General features: G+C 38.4%; 2 protein-coding genes across 2 annotated transcripts in view; one reads left to right on the top strand and one right to left on the bottom strand.

Annotated features, from left to right (window-relative positions):
* Positions 1-3,523, bottom strand: part of LOC134577756 (alpha-tectorin-like) — a 48,806-nt gene extending 45,283 nt beyond the window's left edge. Inside the window, exon 1 of the mRNA XM_063436631.1 lies at positions 3,455-3,523. The gene's annotated coding sequence lies outside the window, so the exon portion shown is untranslated. The remainder of the gene's footprint in view (positions 1-3,454) is intronic.
* Positions 240-23,566, top strand: LOC134577757 (trypsin-like). Its single transcript, XM_063436632.1, has 5 exons — positions 240-399; positions 16,630-16,786; positions 18,063-18,316; positions 22,591-22,730; positions 23,361-23,566. Exons 1-5 carry the CDS (start codon positions 255-257, stop codon positions 23,520-23,522), a joined length of 858 nt encoding a protein of 285 aa, XP_063292702.1. The 5' UTR covers positions 240-254; the 3' UTR covers positions 23,523-23,566.
* Positions 23,567-23,789: the final 223 nt, after the last annotated feature.

Consider the following 23,789-nt stretch of genomic DNA (forward strand, 5'->3'; position numbering starts at 1 on the left):
ATATTGGTTGCAGCTCTGTAGATTATGGTGTTAGCCTCTTTAGATTTGCACAGCCGAATTTTTGCAGACAGTAGGTAGATCGTTTGTAAATAGGATGAATAGAAGGGCCGATGAAATGAACTTGTGTGGACAGATATTGTTGCAATACGCAATACGCGTCACCTAATGACATTTTTAGCTTCTGAAACTGGATCCATTGGTCATCTGCATCCAAGGTTAATCAAAGGCTAACGTCATGTTGAGTTCGCTTCCATATGGATCCCAGGTTTCCTGGGTTAATAATTTACTCTAATCTAAACTGTGAACGAAAAGCAAGTCCTAATGACCCTGACAAGATTCCCACGATCCTAATTTCAAAGATGCATGTTCTACTCTTTGTAGCTTTGCTGGGACCTCTCGGTGAGTACATTTCTATAGATAGAATGATTGGTTGCTTTACCAGAAAATCCGATTTGTATTTCTTAATATCATTGTAGTCAATATACCCCAGACAGCATGTCATATATAGCGCTATCAGTGAGGGGAAATAAGGGGAAAATGTGGAATAATAGTATTTAGCAACAATGACTTATCATGTACCCTTAATTGGGTCTTTTCTTTCAATCAAACACTGAAGATTTGTACCCCAACTTGGAAAATTCAGAGGAAAATCTAAATTTCAGCTATGTCCTAACTCTTTAATTGTGACCTGAATTTCAAAGTTAATTCTATGGTTCACGGGTGGGTGTCCAACGGCCGCCGATGACTTTTTTAAATGAATTTTGTGGTATAGACCATGTCCACAGCCCAGTCATTTTCTTACCGTACTCTGACAAGACAAGTTCCATATCCCAGAATATACTAAGCCACATGCTATTACCTGTTAAAGTTACCTATGTTGGTTGTACATATCGTTCCGCTAGTGGTTATAGACCTCTGTCTGTTTATAGACTGTGATTGTCCTCCTGCAGGAATTTATCTCTAATTACAAACCATCTCACTGTAAACACATCTTCCACCAACTTTCTCCACTTTAGATTTCAAACTTCTTCCACCATACTTTTTTATTTACACCTGTAAGTCTGATTATCAATCTCACTATTGGTAATGCATTATATAGAAATAATTACTAAGCCTTGTAAACGGTTTAGGATCAGGAGCTATATATAATAAATCTTAATTAAATGAAATAAAGAAATGTATTGCTTAATGAATTGATTACTTGATACTAATTGGAAGTAGGTATGGCCATTACACTAGGATTAATCACTGCGCTCAAACTCCCACTACTCCTGGACACATTGTCACATTGCTGCCGCCCACCCCATGTGCTCCCTATTAAGGGTTAATAAGTATGTAGGGGTTTATAGAAATCCCCCTCTCTGTCTCATTAGACATTGCTGCCCCCCCCCCCCCCATGTGCTCCCTATTAAGGGTTAATAAGTATGTAGGGGGTTAGAGAAATCCCCCTCTCTGTCTCATTAGACATTGCTGCCCCCCCCCCATGTGTTTCCTATTAAGGGTTAATAAGTATGTAGGGGGTTAGAGAAATCCCCCTCTTTGTCTCATTAGACATTGCTGCCGCCCACCCCATGTGTTCCCTATTAAGGGTTAATAAGTATGTAGGGGTTTAGACAAATCCCCCTCTCTGTCTCATTAGAGATTTTACCGTTCTGTTTAAAGGAGCAAGGTGAAATGTTAGTGTAGAAACCACTTAAGAAGTTTTACCCTGACTTGGCAGGTGAGCTAACACTTTAATGGCCATTGGAGTGGAACTATAAATCCCCCAGTTATTTAAATGTACATAGGGATTGGGATAGTGTGCAAGTAACTGTTATTGTTGTTTTTTATTGTACAATAAGATTAATGCCAGAGTGTAATTAAAGGAGCCGGTAACATACAATATGTTATTTTAGAACAGGGGTCCTCAAACTCCAGCCCCCCAGATGTGGCTGAACTACAACTCCCATGATTCTTTGAATTACATAGATAGCCAGAGAATCATGGGAGTTGTAGTTCAGCAACAACTGGGGGGCCGGAGTTTGAGGACCCCTGTTTTAGAACAATACGTCTGAACAAAATATAGTAAACTCTATCATTCTATAAACTCTATAATACAATAATATCTATAATAATATAACTCTATAATAATAATATAACTATAATAATATAACTCTATAATAATAATATAACTCTATCATAATATAACTCTATCATAATATAACTCTATCATAATATAACTCTATCATACAATATACTCTATAATACAATAATATCTATAATAATATACGGTAACTCTATAATAATATAACTCTATAATAATATAACTCTATAATAATAATATAACTATAATAATATAACTCTATAATAATATAACTCTATAATAATATAACTCTATCATACAATAAACTCTATAATAATATAACTCTATAATACAATATACTCTATAATACAATATACTCTATAATACAATAATCTCTATAATAATATAACTCTATCATACAATAAACTCTATAATAATATAACTCTATCATACAATATACTCTATAATAATATAACTCTATAATACAATAAACTCTATAATACAATAAACTCTATAATACAATAAACTCTATAATACTATAACTCTATAATGTAATAAGCCCTATAATTCTATGACTATGTAATTCAATAAATATCACACTAGTAATAATAATAATAATAATAATAATAATAATAATAATAATAATAATAAATGTCAGACAGTTTAACCAGCAAGCAATCACACAACAAGTATAACGGGAGCAATATGGAACGAGGGATTCTGGGTAAAGCTTAGAGTTTTGGTTTGCGATTGATCCCCAGAATTATTACTCCTTATACGAGTCTCAGCGTAAACATAAAGCAGAGTTCAGATGTTTCTGTTAGTCTGAGTGATGGGAGTTGCAGTCATTGTCAGAGGGTCCTGCACTATGCTGGTATTTATTTTAGGGAAATATACAAGAAAGAAATCACCCCTGATTATTACTGAGCTGGCAATCCTATCGTAACAAGCATTGTTTTATTAATGAATCACAAATCGATTTTTCCATCATTTATTCTAATTGTTTCTAACTTGCTTATCATTCCATCACATTGCTTAGTGAATAGGCTCCTAACAGGATCTGCTCTGTTCTGACGTTTTCTCAATATTTACATTTTAGTCTTGTTTTTGCAAATCAGTTTTCAGTTTATTTGTAAATCTACTGCCACGGTGCAGCACTGAGGGTCCGTCAGAACACAATTTGGGTCTGTCGGTCCATCTGTCTGCCTGTCTGTCTGTCATACAATCCGATTTACTCTGTATTTATATTTCCAATAATAAACATGGCTTGTAGAAGTAGCCGTAATTCCGTGTGAAATTCTTGTTTTTTTTTACAAAATCCCAAATATGAATGCTAGCGGTTTAATTACAGATATAGAAATATAATCATTTTGAAACCATGACTCCAGTTACCTGCTCTCTGCCAGTGCTCTCCCGGAGACGTGTCTCCTCTTGCCTCCTCAAGTTGGCTTTTAAGTGTCACCTCTTACAGCCAATGCTTTTCTAAAGCATGTTTTTTTATCGGTAATTTTTTTTTACGCTAGGTCAGCAAAATGGGGCAATTCATTGGATATTTTGGTGTTTTGCCTCTAACCAGTTATTTGAGATGATATTATCAGGGACAGTATTTCCCTCGGGCTGGGGGAGATGAGAATGGAACCATTCTTGCTCAGCTGGTTCAGAACAAAAATGTGCATGGTCACTCACTGGTTACTCTGTGTCACACGGACTGGCCACACACACATGACATTTGCACAGACGTTATTCGGCATGTGCTAAAAACTTATATAAACCTTTGCACCGACGTTATTCGTCAAGTACTTTAACCTTATACTAAATAAGACATGGACACAGTTAATTCCGTTGGAGTATAAAGTCCACAGCTTTATTATTTAAATTATTAATTAAATTATTCCTTAAATTATCATAAATTAACATAATTAACATAATTTAGGGTCATTGTCCAACTATACATTAAGTTACTATACCCCCCACACAGTCCCCCTGACAATGACCCTACCAATTGAACAATAAATAACCAAATAACAATTCACTTGAAACACGGCCTACCAAAGAGGCCCCACATCATACTGTTAACTGTAGGGGTGTACCTCAGACATCCCTACAACCCCAGGTTCGTCGCCACCGAAGAGCTAGTACCAACCAGTCCTTAATTCCATCAGGCCTACACCTCGGCCTGTCCAGTTCAAATTCCACGCCAAATTCCAATTTTTACTACGCCCTGTTCCGCCGCTGTGACTAAACGGAACTGCTAAAATTAGGGAGGGTGGGTGGGACAATTTACAGGTAAGAGAGGCTCTGGTTAAAATGGCCCCTATTCTAAAATGGCTGCTCTTTATATTCCCTGTCTCCACCCCCAAGCACCATTATCCTAACCCAACCCACAAACACTAGCACCTGCCCACTCCCTGGCTCTGTCAAGGCCCACTCCTCCCACTGCGTTGTTCCATGGGCTTCATTCATAATTTATAAACAGCCTTCAACAATATATATCTATGAAACCATTATGTGTGGAAAACAAAATATCAAATATGTCACAATCAGCCTGGTCAAGAAACACACAGACAAACACACAGATGTCATATTGCTTAGCGTATGCCTCTAGTTCCCCCACAGGGCCGGACTGGGGATACAAAGCAGCCCTGGAAAAAAAATGTTATGCCAGCCCTATAAGTCACTGCGCCATATATTGTAGCGTGTAATATGTAGGGCTATGTCTTACCACCCCAGATGATTGAGTAATATATATATTGCTTTTTGTAATATAAAATATTGGTCCTTTCAGAGTAAAACATTTAATTATACAGTAAGCATACTGACATGCAGACACTGACATCTCAATGACACACACAAGCTCATTGATACACAGCCTCATAGACAAACAATCTCACTGATATACATCAGCTCATTGACATACAAACACAAGCTCACTCACTAGCAGACGCACACACACATGCAAGCAAGCTCACTCACTAGCAGACGCACACACACAGCTTAATGTAGGGGTACTGGTGTCTATAGCATGTCCCTACAGGCTTTTAACCCCTTAAGGACCAAACTTCTGGAATAAAAGGGAATCATGACATGTCACACATGTCATGTGTCCTTAAGGGGTTAAACGTAAACACTGCCTTTTCAGAGAAAGGCAGTGTTTACATTGCTTCAAAGTGACACCGCTAGTGACAGTCACTCAGACGGTCACTAGAGGTGCTTCCTGTGTCAGTGCACCTACATTCAGGGCCTCCACACTATGGAGGCGCTGAACGTTCCCCATAGAGATACATTGATTCAATGCATCTCTATGAGAAGATGCTGATTGGTGTAGCGTTTTGCAGCCAATCCTATGGCAAAGCATTGGATTGGCTGAGATCATCAAGCTTGATGATCTTAGCCATAGAGGAAGGGCCAGTTGAGGGGAGACCAGCACGCTGCGTGGGGGGGAAAAAGGTGAGCAAAAACACTATTTTTAAACACACATATGCACCATGACTGACACAGAAACACACATATACCATGACAGATACACACCCCATGACAGAGACACACACCCCATGACAGACCATGACACAGACCGACCCACACACACACCATGACACAGACACACACACATATACCATGACACACACACCTCGGCTTGTTTCTCGTTATTCTGTCTTCTGGTTCCCCTTACTCGGCTTGTCTCCTGACTATTCTTTGTGTGCTTAGCCCGGCCACTCTAAGGTCTGGTACTGCACCTTTTCTGTGTGTGTGTTAGCGTGTTTGGTTCCCGGAATCGTGACAGACAAGGAAAATGTGGAAGCTTTATGGGTAGATATCTGCTTGGGGCAAACAAAGGGGAAATCAATTATTGGTTGGGATATGTTATAAACCACCTAATGTAAATATTAATGAGGAAGAACAGCTGTTAGAGCAAATTGGGAAAGCTGCAAATCGGGGTAACACGTTAATTATTGGAGATTTTAATTACCCGGACATAAATTGGGATAGAGGGACTAGTAGCTCAGCAAAGGGAATTATGTTTTTGAACTTGGTAAAAGACACCTTCATGTCACAACTGGTACAAGCACCAACTAGAAAGGACGCTTGTCTGGATCTCGTTATAACAAACAATGTAAATCTTTTAACCAACATTCAAGTAGGGGAGCATTTTGGAAATAGTGATCACAATATGGTAATTTTTAAAATAAATATAAAAATGCAAAAGCACGTGGGGTATACTAAAATGTATAATTTAAAAAAAGCCAATTTCAATAAGATTAGGGCAGCTCTACAACATATCGACTGGCATAAACTCCTTAGTGATAAAAACACTGAGGATAAATGGAAACTATTCAAACAAATATTAGAAAGGTAAATTTCACAGTATGTACCATTGGGTTATAAATATAAAAGAAACAAATTAAAACCAATGTGGCTTAGTAGAGAAGTAAAACAAGAGATTAAAAATAAGAAAAGGGCATTTAAATCATTTAAAACCGGACATATCAGAGGCATCCTGTATGAGATACAAGGAAGCCAATAATGCTTGCAAAAAGGCGACTAGATTGACGGAGCTAGTATATTATATCAAAAAATTGTGCTAGATCTCAAATGCCATGTTGATCTGAATTGTTTATGTAAGTTTGTTCCATGCGGTTGTGGCGTTACAAGCATGTTTGTGAACCTAAGCACTACTAAAATAAAGAATGGAAAAAGAAATGCGACTAGATTCGCTAAACTACAAAATGTGACAACCAAAGAGAGCAAAACCGACTCCAAAGCATAAATTCTAAAAAAAAATAAAAAATGAAAGTGTAGGTACATTGAAAACCACGATGGAGGAGTTAGTTAATGAAGACCAGGAAAAGGCAGATATTTTAAATAACTAGTTCTCCTCAGTATATATTAAGAAAGAACCTATGGCTACAGACATGCAAATGATTGCTGCAAAAACTTTGCAGAAAAATTGTGATTGGATGACTCAAGATGATGTGCTACAGCAGCTAAAGAAAGTTAATATAAACAAAGCTCTAGGGCCTGATGGTATTCATCCAAGAGTACTTAATGAACTAAGTGTGGAAATAAGTGCACCTCTGTTTTAAATATTTCAAGATTCTTTTCTTTCAGAAAGTGTAACGAAGGATTGGAGGAAGGCAGATGTGGTCCCTATATTCAAAAAGGGTTCAAAATATTTGCCTGTAAATTATAGACCTTTGGGCTTAAGTTCTGTGGCTATTCTGTGGTTATTGTCAGGGTCCCTTCTGTGGTAACCAGATGTCCCTCAAGATACTCACCTCTTACATAAGGAAGTAGGTCCCCTTCAGCTTTCCTCTTCTTTCTTCAGCCGGTTTCACGCCGGACGCATTAAAGTCATGCAATAAAGTCATGCAGCTAGGGGGACTCGACATCCTGACCAGGGGCGGACTGACCACTCGGGCAGATCGGTCATGGACCGAGGGCCCGAGGGAGTCAGGGGCACGGCAGGCTGCACTAACATGCTCTGGCTGGGGAGATCAGATCACAGATTCTCCCCAGCCAGAATCAAACATATTCTAGGGATAGGTTGCCTCCTGCAACCTCTCTCATTCTGTTGTCTTTCTGTTGCCCCCTCCACCCCCACCTTCTGAGACCTGGCAGTGATCCTGTTGCTCCTGCCTGGTCTCCTCCATGTAATGGCTGCGGAGCTCAGTGTGAGGGGGAAGAGGCGGGGCGAAAGAGGGGAAGTTACCTCACTTCCTGTCCTGCCCTCTACTGCAGAATCTGCCGAACCCTGGCAAACAGCAGGTAAGTAAATATTTTGTTTAAGCTAATATCCCCCCTTACCCAGCCCAGCCCCTTCACCCATCTCAGCCCCTGTGCCCCTTTCACCCATCCCAGCCCTGTGCCCCCTTCACCCATCCCAGCCCTGTGCCCCCTCCACCCATCCCAGCCCTGTGCCCCCCTTCACCCATCTCAGCCCTGTGCCCCCCTTCACCCATCTCAGCCCCAGTGCCCCCTTCCACCCATCCCAGACCCTGTGCCCCCTTCACCCATCCCAGACCCTGTGCCCCCCTTCACCCATCCCAGCCCCAGTGCCCCCTTTCACCCATCCCAGCCCCTGTGCCCCTTTCACCCATCCCAGTCCATGTGCCCCTTTCACCCATCCCAGTCCATGTGCCCCTTTACCATCCCAGCCCATGTGCCCCTTTACCCATCCCAGCCCATATGCCCCTTTACCCATCCCAGCCCATATGCCCCTTTACCCATCATAGCCCCAGTGCCCTACCCACCCAGCCCAGCACCTGTGCCCCCCTTCATCCATACCAGCCCTTGTGCTCCCTTTACCCATCCCAGCCCCAGTGCCCCTTTACCCATCTCAGTGCCCCTTCACCCATCTCAGCTCCAGTGCCCCCTTTCATGCATCCCAGTACCTGTGCCGCTTCACCCATCCCATTACATGTGCCCCTTCACCCAGCCCAGTACCTGTGCCCCTTCACCCAGCCCTGTACCTGTGCCCCCCTTTTCCTATCCCAGCCCCTGTACCCCTTCACCCATCCCAGCCCCTGTGCCCCCTTCACCCATCCCAGCCACTGTACCCCTTTATCCAACCCAGCCCCTGTACCCCTTTATCCATCCCAGTCCCTGTGCCCACCTTTACCTATCACAGCCCCTGTGCCCACCTTTTCCTATCCCAGGCCCTGTTCCCCCCTTTTCCTATCCCAGGCCCTGTGCCCCCTTTACCCATCCCAGGCCCTGTGCCCCCTTCACCCATAACACCACCTGTTCCCCCATTTACCCATCCCAGTCTCTATGCCTCTTTATCCATCTGAGCCCCCTTTCATAACCCCTCTGCCCTTTTTTTTCCATCTGAGCCCCTATGCCCCTTTACCATCCCAGATCCTACTCCCCCTTCACCCACTACAGCCCTATCACTCTCATTCCTATCCTTCCCTGTACCCACCACAGCCTCTGTGCCTTCTTGTACACTCCTCAGCCTCTCTCTCCCTGTACCCACCTCACCCATATGCCTTCCTGCACCCACTACAGTCCTCATCACTCTCATCCCTATCCCTCCCTGCACTCACTACAGCCCCTATCCCTCACTGCTCCCACTGCAGCCGCTATCCCCCCCCCACCGTCCGTATGCCCCCTGCACCTACTATAGCCCCTATCCCCCATGCACTGCAGTCACTATCCACACACATACTGCAGCCTCTATATCTCCCCCACACAGTAGAGCCTCTAGTATCATACAAACATACATTACAGTCCCAGTTTCCCCCAGCTGCCTACTATAGCCCCTATCCCCCACACACACAACAGCCCCTATCCACACGCTCTCTGCAACACAACCAGCCCTCTCCACTAACATACGACACTGCAAACAGCTCCATACACACACGCAAACCCACAAGGAACCTCACTGTTTGCACGCAATCCCACAAACAGCATTCCCACACATTCAATACCACATGCAGCCTCCCTACACAAACATCACAAGAGGCATCCCCAGCATGGCAATACTGCATACAGCCTCCTTATACACACACACATCACAAGAGGCATGCATCCCCAGCATGGCAATACTGCATACAGCCTCCTCATACATACAAACACAATTATTCCAATTACTTATATAGCACCAACATATTCTGCAGTGCAGTACAATAGGTAAAACAAGTCAAACAATTAATTCTAATTCAACATGTTGACATACAGGAACACAAGCAGCATCCCACACATGCAACCACAAGTAGCCTCCAAACACATGTGTTTGGAGGCCGCTTGTATGTTTGAACATGTGGGGGATGCTGCTTGTGATGTCACCAACAAACACAGAGGAAGTGTTTAATTAAATTTGCTTCATGTCTTTATTTTAATGGGGGGGAGCGTAAGGCAAGCTATTAAGGGGTACTCCACTCAAAAACAATGTTTTATTAAAACACTGTTTTTGGTTGGATTTACCCTTTAAAGCAGGGCTGTCCAACCTGCGGCACCCCAGATGTTGCTGAACTACAACTCCCGTGATTCCCTGGCTATCTTTTTAATTGAAAGAATCATGGGAGTTGTAGTTCAGCAACATCTGGGGGGGGCGCAGGTTGGACAGCCCTGCTTTATAGTATATCTGGCCCTGTTTGGGGGACGCCATGACTCACACAGCCATGTTGGGTAGCGCGCACCTATCTGTATGACAGCTGCACAAAGACCTTGCACCTGGAGGGGGGCCCTTGATCTCCTATTGACCGAGGGCCCTATAAGTTGTCAGTCCGCCCCTGATCCTGACGCTAAATGTTCTGATTCTGCCGTTTTGGGGGTGTGATTACCATCCTAACAAGCCACAGTATAAAATGGACTCAAAGGGCTAAGTATTTTATGAAGCACAGGTCATGTCAAACAAACATAATTGCATTCTATAAAGAAGTAAGTAGAAGTATAGATCAGTGTGTTGCAGTGGATGTGATCTATTTGGATTTTGCCAAGGTGTTTCATACAATACCGCACAATAGATTAGTGTTCAAACTCAAATAAATTCTAGATAAATATTCTTGTTGTTGGGTAGAACATTGGCGTGGAGTATGTACGTATCTACGTAGTATAGATTAGTATGTTTATAGATCATAGTATAGAATAGTATGTTTATAGATCATAGTATAGAATAGTATGTTTATAGATCACAGTATAGAATAGTATGTTTATAGATCGCAGTATAGAATAGTATGTTTATAGATCGCAGTATAGATTAGTATGCTTATAGATCGCAGTATAGAATAGTATGTTTATAGATCATAGTATAGAATAGTATGTTTATAGATCATAGTATAGAATGGTATGTTTATAGATCGCAGTATAGAATAGTATGTTTATAGATCGCAGTATAGAATAGTATGTTTATAGATCATAGTATAGAATAGTATGTTTATAGATCATAGTATAGAATAGTATGTTTATAGATCATAGTATAGAATGGTATGTTTATAGATCGCAGTATAGAATAGTATGTTTATAGATCGCAGTATAGAATAGTATGTTTATAGATCATAGTATAGAATAGTATGTTTATAGATCATAGTATAGAATGGTATGTTTATAGATCGCAGTATAGAATAGTATGTTTATAGATCATAGTATAGAATAGTATGTTTATAGATCGCAGTATAGAATAGTATGTTTATAGATCATAGTATAGAATAGTATGTTTATAGATCGCAGTATAGAATAGTATGTTTATAGATCGCAGTATAGAATAATATGTTTACAGATCATAGTATAGAATAGTATGTTTATAGATCGCAGTATAGAATGGTATGTTTATAGATCATAGTATAGAATAGTATGTTTATAGATCGCAGTATAGAATAGTATGTTTATAGATCGCAGTATAGAATAGTATGTTTATAGATCGCAGTATAGAATAGTATGTTTATAGATCAGAGTATAGAATAGTATGTTTATAGATCATAGTATAGAATAGTATGTTTATAGATCGCAGTATAGAATAGTATGTTTATAGATCATAGTATAGAATAGTATGTTTATAGATCATAGTATAGAATAGTATGTTTATAGATCACAGTATAGAATAGTATGTTTATAGATCATAGTATAGAATAGTATGTTTATAGATCATAGTATAGAATAGTATGTTTATAGATCGCAGTATAGAATAGTATGTTTATAGATCATAGTATAGAATAGTATGTTTATAGATCAGAGTATAGAATAGTATGTTTATAGATCATAGTATAGAATAGTATGTGTATAGATCGCAGTATAGAATAGTATGTGTATAGATCGCAGTATAGAATGGTATGTTTATAGATCGCAGTATAGAATAGTATGTTTATAGATCATAGTATAGAATAGTATGTTTATAGATCGCAGTATAGAATAGTATGTTTATAGATCGTAGTATAGAATAGTATGTTTATAGATCGCAGTATAGAATAGTATGTTTATAGATCGCAGTATAGAATAGTATGTTTATAGATCATAGTATAGAATAGTATGTTTATAGATCGCAGTATAGAATAGTATGTTTATAGATCGCAGTATAGAATAATATGTTTACAGATCATAGTATAGAATAGTATGTTTATAGATCGCAGTATAGAATGGTATGTTTATAGATCATAGTATAGAATAGTATGTTTATAGATCGCAGTATAGAATAGTATGTTTATAGATCGCAGTATAGAATAGTATGTTTATAGATCGCAGTATAGAATAGTATGTTTATAGATCAGAGTATAGAATAGTATGTTTATAGATCATAGTATAGAATAGTATGTTTATAGATCACAGTATAGAATAGTATGTTTATAGATCATAGTATAGAATAGTATGTTTATAGATCATAGTATAGAATAGTATGTTTATAGATCACAGTATAGAATAGTATGTTTATAGATCATAGTATAGAATAGTATGTTTATAGATCATAGTATAGAATAGTATGTTTATAGATCGCAGTATAGAATAGTATGTTTATAGATCGCAGTATAGAATAATATGTTTACAGATCATAGTATAGAATAGTATGTTTATAGATCGCAGTATAGAATGGTATGTTTATAGATCATAGTATAGAATAGTATGTTTATAGATCGCAGTATAGAATAGTATGTTTATAGATCGCAGTATAGAATAGTATGTTTATAGATCGCAGTATAGAATAGTATGTTTATAGATCAGAGTATAGAATAGTATGTTTATAGATCATAGTATAGAATAGTATGTTTATAGATCGCAGTATAGAATAGTATGTTTATAGATCATAGTATAGAATAGTATGTTTATAGATCATAGTATAGAATAGTATGTTTATAGATCATAGTATAGAATAGTATGTTTATAGATCATAGTATAGAATAGTATGTTTATAGATCATAGTATAGAATGGTATGTTTATAGATCATAGTATAGAATAGTATGTTTATAGATCGCAGTATAGAATAGTATGTTTATAGATCATAGTATAGAATAGTATGTTTATAGATCATAGTATAGAATAGTATGTTTATAGATCATAGTATAGAATAGTATGTTTATAGATCATAGTATAGAATAGTATGTTTATAGATCGCAGTATAGAATAGTATGTTTATAGATCATAGTATAGAATAGTATGTTTATAGATCGCAGTATAGAATAGTATGTTTATAGATCGCAGTATAGAATAGTATGTTTATAGATCATAGTATAGAATAGTATGTTTATAGATCATAGTATAGAATAGTATGTTTATAGATCGCAGTATAGAATAGTATGTTTATAGATCGCAGTATAGAATAGTATGTTTATAGATCGCAGTATAGAATAGTATGTTTATAGATCGCAGTATAGAATGGTATGTTTATAGATCGCAGTATAGAATAGTATGTTTATAGATCATAGTATAGAATAGTATGTTTATAGATCGCAGTATAGAATGGTATGTTTATAGATCATAGTATAGAATAGTATGTTTATAGATCATAGTATAGAATAGTATGTTTATAGATCGCAGTATAGAATAGTATGTTTATAGATCATAGTATAGAATAGTATGTTTATAGATCATAGTATAGAATAGTATGTTTATAGATCATAGTATAGAATAGTATGTTTATAGATCGCAGTATAGAATGTTATGTTTATAGATCATAGTATAGAATAGTATGTTTATAGATCATAGTATAGAATGGTATGTTTATAGATCATAGTATAGAATAGTATGTTTATAGATCAGAGTATAGAATAGTATGTTTATAGATCATAGTATAGAATAGTATGTTTATAGATCGCAGTATAGAATGTTATGTTTATAGATCATAGTATAGAATAGTATGTTTATAGATCATAGTATAGAATGGTATGTTTATAGATCATAGTATAGAATAGTATGTTTATAGATCGCAGTATAGAAAAGTATGTTTATAGATCATAGTATAGAATAGTATGTTTATAGATCATAGTAAAGAATAGTATGTTTATAGATCATAGTATAGAATAGTATGTTTATAGAACGCAGTATAGAATAGTATGTTTATAGATCATAGTATAGAATAGTATGTTTATAGATCGCAGTATAGAATAGTATGTTTATAGATCATAGTATAGAATAGTATGTTTATAGATCATAGTATAGAATAGTATGTTTATAGATCATAGTATAGAATAGTATGTTTATAGATCATAGTATAGAATAGTATGTTTATAGATCATAGTATAGAATAGTATGTGTATAGATCATAGTATAGAATAGTATGTTTATAGATCATAGTATAGAATAGTATGTTTATAGATCGCAGTATAGAATAGTATGTTTATAGATCATAGTATAGAATAGTATGTGTATAGATCATAGTATAGAATAGTATGTTTATAGATCATAGTATAGAATAGTATGTTTATAGATCATAGTATAGAATAGTATGTTTATAGATCATAGTATAGAATAGTATGTTTATAGATCGCAGTATAGAATAGTATGTTTATAGATCATAGTATAGAATAGTATGTTTACAGATCATAGTATAGAATAGTATGTTTATAGATCATAGTATAGAATAGAATGTTTATATATCATAGTATAGAATAGTATGTTTATAGATCGCAGTATAGAATAGTATGTTTATAGATCGCAGTATAGAATAGTATGTTTATAGATCATAGTATAGAATAGTATGTTTATAGATCATAGTATAGAATAGTATGTTTATAGATCATAGTATAGAATAGTATGTTTATAGATCGCAGTATAGAATAGTATGTTTATAGATCATAGTATAGAATAGTATGTTTATAGATCGCAGTATAGAATAGTATGTTTATAGATCGCAGTATAGAATAGTATGTGTATAGATCGCAGTACAGAATAGTATGTTTATAGATCATAATATAGAATAGTATGTTTATAGATCATAGTATAGAATAGTATGTTTATAGATCATAGTATAGAATAGTATGTTTATAGATCATAGTATAGAATAGTATGTTTATAGATCGCAGTATAGAATAGTATGTTTATAGATCATAGTATAGAATAGTATGTGTGTAGATTATAGTAGAGAATATTAGGTTTATAGATCTTTATGATAAATAACTGTGATTTATCTCTCCTGTGGCACTCTAAGATTATTGAAAGCTACTGTCCATTACCTTTCTGTGTTATTCACTGTTATTCAAGTGATGGGAATTCACTGTGATTTAAAAGTAAATTTCTAATTTGAGGTCAAAGATCCCGAGTTGAACGCCTACACAATGAGAATGTTTCCAAATGATCTGTTTTGGCCTTACATTTTACTTTATATAAACTGTGAATTTCTGAATAACCCGTTAATTTTAACAATGAAGAAATGGCGAGCTATGGGTTGGTCAGTTTGACGGGTTGAAGAAAAATTAAAAGTTTGTGAATTTAAATGGGAGAACTGTGTATCGCTTTCAAACAATTCAAATAACAGTGCAATTATCTTTTATTGATTGTGTTTAGTAACTACATTCACTGCTAGCACAGATAGAGGACAAACAATTACACAGACAGACAGACAAACAGACAATAGATAGATTGATAGCGATAGATAGATAGATAGATAGATAGAGTGGCGAAAGTGACCTTGCCACTGGTTTTTGGAGGGGCCTGTTTGCCAGCTTTTGCCCCAGGACTTAGACTAAGTGCACCGTTCGGTATTTTAACTGGTTCATGTATTCCTGGAATTGAGCGGCTGCACAGCCTAATTTTCTGGAACTATTTTGGGCATGAATCCGTGCGTGTGGTCGGTCAAGAGACTTCCATCTAACTTTTGAACCCCTGAATCGATCTGGGTGATTTTTAAATATGTTGTTCCCCCAGATCAGGGCTATCAGGAGATTTATGGGGATATGTTGTGTTTTGGGGTACTTATGAGACTTTATAAAATATGTGTTTTTTTTATGCCTGGGGATAATTATGTTAATACATTATCTGCCTTAATTATCTCTCAGGATGAGGGGAGAGATTGTGTGTACTGTATGGGAGTGTCTCAATGTAAAACTCTGTTTTTATTGGCTTGTTAATCTTGTGTCCCTGTGCCCAGCTAGGTCCACCTGGGTGTCACCCTTGTTGGGAAACCTGCATAAAAGGCCAGTGTGCCTCCATTAAAATTCAGTTCCTATTTTACCCTCAACATAGAGTCTCATCTCATGTGTGGGGGGAAAAGGCTGTATCTACCCTGGGGATTGCTATTTCACTATACTCCCCTGGGATTATAATCACTAGCTCTTTTAAGAGCTGTTCCTAAGTTCTCTGGAGTAGGAGAGGTTCACCCAATGGAAGCTGGATCCTGGTCTTGGGTCCAGGGTGGGTGGAGGACGGCGAGATCCCAGCCAAGCTGTAACGCTGGACGTGGGGACTGCAGTGCTGATGGTGTCTGGTGTAGTGCTTGGAGTCCTCAGTGAGCACTAGGAGCATCTGTCGGCGGAGGTAGATTGATAGATAGATAGACATACAGACACTGATTTGTACTGTTCTCATGGATTTTTGAGTTTTTTCACATATCACCATTTGCACAGCTACAATGATAAATCAATAAGCACAATGTTTTCCGTTTATTTTAATATGTCCTTTTTAACGGTAATATTTTCTCTTCCAGTTCACGGTCACCCGACTAACCGAATTATTGGAGGAGAGAATTGCGTGGCTCACTCCCAGCCGTGGCAGTCCTCGATTCTTTACTTTTCAGAGCATGTTTGTGGTGGGACTCTAATCGATAGTAACTGGGTTTTGACGGCTGCACATTGCAATCTGCCGTGAGTATTTACATATCTTGCTTTAGGGAAAAGTATTTCTTCCCCATGTCTAGCAGTGAGCAGGAGAGAAAACACAGAGTCCTACAGCCTTGAGCCTGATGTTCTGGTTTGTCTTGATCCATAGCTCAAACAGCTGACAGATCAGAAACATGCAGCCTGCCTACAGTGAGGGAAGGGTTTCAGATTACTACCCGGGTCGTTCCATAGATTATCAATGTGTCAGCATGTTTTACTAAACTGGCGAAATCACAATATGTGCTAACATTTCAATTCTAGAGGATAACCATGTATTTACCATAAACATGAAATAACAGCAAATATTCCCAGTGAAATTGAATATTACTAAGGGAACCACCAGTGGCATCATATTGTGATGGGATTTCCAGAAGATTAAACTGCTTTCAACCAGCAAACTGAATATCCTTCTTCTTACCAACTTCACTTAGTATAAAGACTCCATTTATGCTTCTACAGGGGTTAAGTACATCTCCCATAATGCACAGGCATTGCCGGGCTATATTGTGTAAATGGTGTGTACTACACAAAGTATGGAACTCAGTGAGCCTAGACCAGTAATAGAAAGCTATACTAATTACTAATCCATAGCGCCAAACTGGTGGAACTCCCCCGATCCAAAATAAATGGCTCAAAGAAAAAACAATATAGGGATACAGCAAGCCTGAAACGGAACCTACAACAAACACACAGTGTGTTATGTCATAGAGACATGAAATAATACAACTAATATTTACTCACAGACTCCCCATAATTGCAGGGATTAATCTCAGTTGCCGATAGATTTCTTTCTTGTTTGATGCAATATCTTAGAACGTCTTCCACCCGAACTGGAGCGTTCTGCAACAAGAACGTTAAATCATGGAATAAAACGGTATGTTGGGTCCTTAGCCACCTGCAGCCAACAAGAAAGGATTCTGGTTAGATTGTATCAGGTTATTTTATGTTTTATGCCTTTGAGGAAGTTGATGCTTATAAAATAAAGCTGCATAGGGCAAAGTGTACCATTTAAAAAGGATTGCCCAGCCCTTATACAATTGTAAACGCAGCACGTTAAATTCAAAGTGAAGCTTAAATAGCTTGCTACCTTTTTTACATTTGATTTTATATTCTTGTTGCAGAGCACTTATTCAGTGACGAGGTCCTAACCATTGCTTAAATGTTCAAAGAAGGAAATTTGTAGAATGACAAAGTAATCTGAGGGATCTAGATCAGCTACACGTGGTCATCCAAAATTTCACCTTTCTTTCTCACGGTCTAGGAGCCTACAGGTTCGTCTTGGAGAGCATAATCTGTTGGTTTATGAAGAAAGAGAACAATTTAACTATGCTGGAAAGATATGTCCTCATAAAGACTTTAATAGTGACACCTACGAAAATGATATCATGCTTCTTAAACTGGCAACTCCAGCCAATCTCAATGCATACGTCCAGACAATTCCCCTGGCATCCTCTGACGTTCAACAAAATACCAAGTGCCTTGTCTCTGGCTGGGGTACGACTAGCAGTCCAACAGGTAATAAGTAACACAGACCGTGATATGACGAGGACATTAATACTGGTAAAGTCTTATATCCAGGGTGGGTTGGTGACATGTTCCATTGTTTACTGGAAACCAGAACATGTATGTACGTAGTGGGAACCAGATGAATTAGGCATACCATAACCTACCCATAAACCCACCAATAAACACATACACCCATGTTGAATGAAACAGGCCACTTCATGTATTATTTATGTACTGCATAACACATTCAATCTTACTATGAACTTCATAAATATAACAGATTAATAAACTATTGGGTCATACAGTAAATAACTTAATAAAACCGTCGTTGCCAATCTAATTGACCAACCGCATATACTTACATCCACCCACAAGGCTTAAAATTCCCTTTTAACCTTTTAATGCTCACCACCAGCCGGCATTCCTCGGTGGGGCTCGTCCACATTGGCAACTTCACAGAGACCCGACCATTATCCACACTATAATCTTCCTGTCAACCCGTCTCCCACCATGATTGGCAAGGACACAACTCTGCCTTCAGTTGCGAAAAGCAAACCAGGAGCCAGCAAACAGGGCGGGTGGGAGGGAAGCTGTTGCTGGCCGAATCCTTATTAGTCCTCACCCATTCATACCAAACACAGACACTCCCACACACATATTAGCCAATCACCGCACATCCATTCCCACACTCATACATGTGCCCTTGTCCGCGAAGCTGCACTATACCCTTGGGCCTATTCAAAAGGCATGCCAGTCTTCCGTGCTAAAAATAAATGTTTTTGAAAGACTTTGTCAGCAGAATGATTTTTCATGATGTCCTAGGATCAGATATATTTATGGTCACTATATGATGCCATAGTGAGAAGTTGTGTATGTGGGTTGTTGTGTAATATTGTAGCTTTGATGAAGGCAGTGCAACCAGGACAGTATTAGGGTCTGCACATTGGTTGACTTGATATACAGTAATTCCCAATAACAAACATTGGAACAATTTATAAGATTGGAAACATTCCTTCCTTACTCCAAAGTGGCAAAAACATTGCTCTTTGGGCCAACAAGCTGCTAATATCCAGCATAGTAATTATTACTTATTATCCAGATATGAAACCAAGAGGCTGCACTCCCCTGAACATTCATTTATTATAGGGTGCTGCTGGGGCCAATTTATACACCATAGAGGTTCCAGTGCATTCACTCATTCACTATACAGCAATATATGGGAGTCCAGAGTAACTCCTTGGTTTTGCACCCCTCCCTGTCACAGGTGCCTCATTCAATAGCCCTATTTAACCTCGACCTGCAGAGAGCCCCAGGAGGAAGTCATTTCTAAGTAAGTGGATTGATCTCATAAGAGCAAGCATTAGGTTGATAGCGTAGGACCTGCCAAGAATGGGATATATTGACGTTGTGGGAGGCTTATGCAATGTATGGTCATATACTGCAACTAAACCCACATTATTTTTTGACTAGGTTTGGTGTTTTTAAATAAAACTATTACATTCTAAGAGACTTGAAATGGCTGTTTAGCGAATGAGCGAGTGCGCTGGATCTTTGCTATTTTCCATATAAAAATAAGAATTAGATGCAATTATAGTGCACTAGGTTACATTACAAAGACAGAAAATACAAACAATGTAATAAATCATTTATTCACTTTCTTAAAATTTATCAGAAAATCCCTAGCGGTTTGCAACTGCTTGTGTCTATAAGTGTAGGAAGCAGTATTAAAGGGACACTATAGTCACCCAGACCACTTCAGCTCAATGAAATGGTCTGGGTGCCAGGTCCTTCCAGTTTTAACCCTTCAGATGCAAACATAGCAGTTTCAGAGAAACACATTTGGGGTTAAGCCAGCCTCTAGTGGCTGTCTCCCATATTATGCCTCCATCGCGCAGAGCGTCCATAGGAAAGCATTCGACTCCGCTGATGTCGGCAGAGGGAGCTGACGTTGGTGGGGGAGGAGAGGTCACCAGTGCCGAGGGAGCCAGGCGCTGGATTAAGGTAAGTGGCTGAAGGGGTTTTAGGACTGCTTTGTTTTCCTGACACTACAGGGAGTGCAGAATTATTAGGCAAGTTGTATTTTTGAGAATTAATTTTATTATTGAACAACAACCATGTTCTCAATAAACCCAAAAAACTCATTAATATCAAAGCTGAATATTTTTGGAAGTAGTTTTTAGTTTGTTTTTAGTTATAGCTATTGTAGGGGGATATCTGTGTGTGCAGGTGACTATTACTGTGCATAATTATTAGGCAACTTAACAAAAAACAAATATATACCCATTTCAATTATTTATTTTTACCAGTGAAACCAATATAACATCTCAACATTCACAAATATACATTTCTGACATTCAAAAACATAACAAAAACAAATCAGTGACCAATATAGCCACCTTTCTTTGCAAGGACACTCAAAAGCCTGCCATCCATGGATTCTGTCAGTGTTTTGATCTGTTCACCATCAACATTGCGTGCAGCAGCAACCACAGCCTCCCAGACACTGTTCAGAGAGGTGTACTGTTTTCCCTCCTTGTAAATCTCACATTTGATGATGGACCACAGGTTCTCAATGGGGTTCAGATCAGGTGAACAAGGAGGCCATGTCATTAGATTTTATTCTTTTATACCCTTTCTTGCCAGCCACGCTGTGGAGTACTTGGACGCGTGTGATGGAGCATTGTCATGTTTTTCTTGAAGGACGCAGACTTCTTCCTGTACCACTGCTTGAAGAAGGTGTCTTCCAGAAACTGGGAGTTGAGCTTGACTCCATCCTCAACCCGAAAAGGCCCCACACGCTCATCTTTGATGATACCAGCCCAAACCAGTACTCCACCTCCACCTTGCTGGCGTCTGAGTCGGACTGGAGCTCTCTGCCCTTTACCAATCCATCCATCTGGCCCATCAAGACTCACTCTCATTTCATCAGTCCATAAAACCTTAGAAAAATCAGTCTTGAGATATTTCTTGGCCCAGTCTTGACGTTTCAGCTTGTGTGTCTTGTTCAGTGGTGGTCGTCTTTCAGCCTTTCTTACCTTGGCCATGTCTCTGAGTATTGCACACCTTGTGCTTTTGGGCACTCCAGTGATGTTGCAGCTCTGAAATATGGCCAAACTGGTGGCAAGTGGCATCTTGGCAGCTGCACGCTTGACTTTTCTCAGTTCATGGGCAGTTATTTTGCGTCTTGGTTTCTCCACACGCTTCTTGCGACCCTGTTGACTATTTTGAATGAAACGCTTGATTGTTCGATGATCACGCTTCAGAAGCTTTGCAATTTTAAGAGTGCTGCATCCCTCTGCAAGATATCTCACTATTTTTGACTTTTCTGAGCCTGTCAAGTCCTTCTTTTGACCCATTTTGCCAAAGGAAAGGAGGTTGCCTAATAATTATGCACACCTGATATAGGGTGTTGATGTCATTAGACCACACCCCTTCTCATTACAGAGATGCACATCACCTAATATGCTTAATTGGTAGTAGGCTTTCGAGCCTATACAGCTTGGAGTAAGACAACATGCATAAAGAGGATGATGTGGTCAAAATACTCATTTGCCTAATAATTCTGCACGCAGTGTATAGTGATCCTTTAATTATATAAACTTACAGGTTTGCTACCTGCTGTTTATTAGTTATATATTTCTAAAGATTCCTGGACTGTTCTCTGTATTCAATAAGGAGTGCTAATAGCAAGCTCCAATAAACAGGACCTTACATGATAGAATCAATTTCTCTAGATTCAGTTATATCAATATATATGCATTTTAAATTTTTTTCTTGAGTGATGTTTATCACTTACTCCAAGATAGTGACCATTGTTTATTAATATGGCATGTTTTTGGATTTTAACAAGTAGATTAATAATAATAATAAGTTGCACAATCATTTTACAGATATGTAACGCAGGTGGACCTTTTCCATGTTTGGCATTCAGCCATCTCATGGGCAATATAGTAACTTGAAGTTAATCATTTTTGCTTCAGGAAGAACTGAATTTGTGTTTTACTACTCATTGAATTTGCCAGAAAGAAATAGGCCTATCATGGTGTATATGGGGCCCCTTTGCTACCTCTTGTGGGGCACCCACTTGCGGTCAGAGTTCAGCATTGCGTTTCTTTCATTGCTGGTTGCGACACTGCATTTGAAGGGAAAATGAACAAAGAGAGAACTTTAGTATCCAGTGAGCTGGGGGCTCAATGTGTAACTGTGTATCCCATGAATATTATAATATAGTGTAACAATCCAATCAGATATAAAAGTCCATCTTCCGAACACTTTATCCACAGCCACGTTTCCTGATATTCTGCAATGCGTGAACGTGCAAAGTGTTTCTACAGCCACTTGTCAACAAGCCTACCCTGATGATGTGATAAACGATAACATGCTGTGCGCAGGAGTTGAGGAAGGAGGAAAAGATTCGTGTCAGGTACCTGACCTGTGATTTATCATATATTGGCTGACTTTAAATGATATGCTCATAGATTGGCCATCAGGAGGTTTTAAGGTTTTATCACATTCCAGGGGTATGAGTGCTATTAAAGTCTTTCCGGGGCCATAGCATAACAGAAAGGGCCAGTAACCAACAACCCTCCTTTGGGTACTTAGCCACAGTCATAGAGATTGATAAGTCGACAATGCCTTCTAATGTTGCACAATTAAAACACTTGTCCGGAGAATACATTGCTTACCGATATTACAGTTTTGCAGGATATTGTGCAGAAATGCAAAAATACACAATAGAAATATTAGAATTCTCATAAAGGGGTAAAAATACATTTTCTTCTCTATGTGCTCTGGCACTAAATCCGGCTATGTATGACATAGGTGCAAGACAGGGGGTCGGAGAAAGAGAATATGGAGGCACTGAACCGCCCAGAATCACGAGTGTCTATACTGTACACACAATGTGTTAGCTATAGCCTTCTCGGGATGGAAATGGGTGGTCAGAGGTCAAAGAAATGATTCCTTTACTAGTGCTCCCTGCATCTTTCGGCGCAGCTGACATTTTCCCCTTTAAGAAAAGCTAAAATTGTTGGTTTCTTTCCATTTCCTCCAGGGAGACTCTGGTGGACCTCTGGTGTGTAATTCCCAACTTCATGGCATCACTTCCTGGGGGAACGTTCCATGTGCCGTGGCAGGAAAGCCAGGAGTTTATACTAACGTTTCCAAATATCTGAAGTGGATTCAGGACACCATTCGGAATGGAGATTGTATTTGATTCTTAATTACCATCTTATCTCTCTGTGTATAATCTGTTTTAATTAAAAAATTCTTGTAGAAAAATAATATTCTAATTTGTTACAAATAAACCAATTAGTTTGCGTAGAAAATAAGTACTGCAGACAAATCAATGACTAAATTTAAACATACTATTATATATTTCAATATTGGGAACATGTATGTCAATTATATATACAATACCCCCTCTCCCCCCACAAAATGGGCTGTCCCTCCCCCCCTTCCCCACGTGATATTGGCTATCTAC

The sequence above is a fragment of the Pelobates fuscus genome, chromosome 11, assembly GCF_036172605.1.
Source record: "Pelobates fuscus isolate aPelFus1 chromosome 11, aPelFus1.pri, whole genome shotgun sequence".
Taxonomy (NCBI): Eukaryota; Metazoa; Chordata; class Amphibia; order Anura; family Pelobatidae; genus Pelobates; species Pelobates fuscus.

Bases quoted from the DNA above. Each gene is read 5' to 3' on its own strand.
- LOC134577757 (XM_063436632.1), top strand. From the start codon at position 255: ATGGATCCCAGGTTTCCTGGGTTAATAATTTACTCTAATCTAAACTGT. The intron at 16,787-18,062 runs GTGAGTATTTAC...CTCACGGTCTAG, and splicing joins GCTGCACATTGCAATCTGCC to GAGCCTACAGGTTCGTCTTG. The intron at 22,731-23,360 runs GTACCTGACCTG...CATTTCCTCCAG, and splicing joins GAGGAAAAGATTCGTGTCAG to GGAGACTCTGGTGGACCTCT.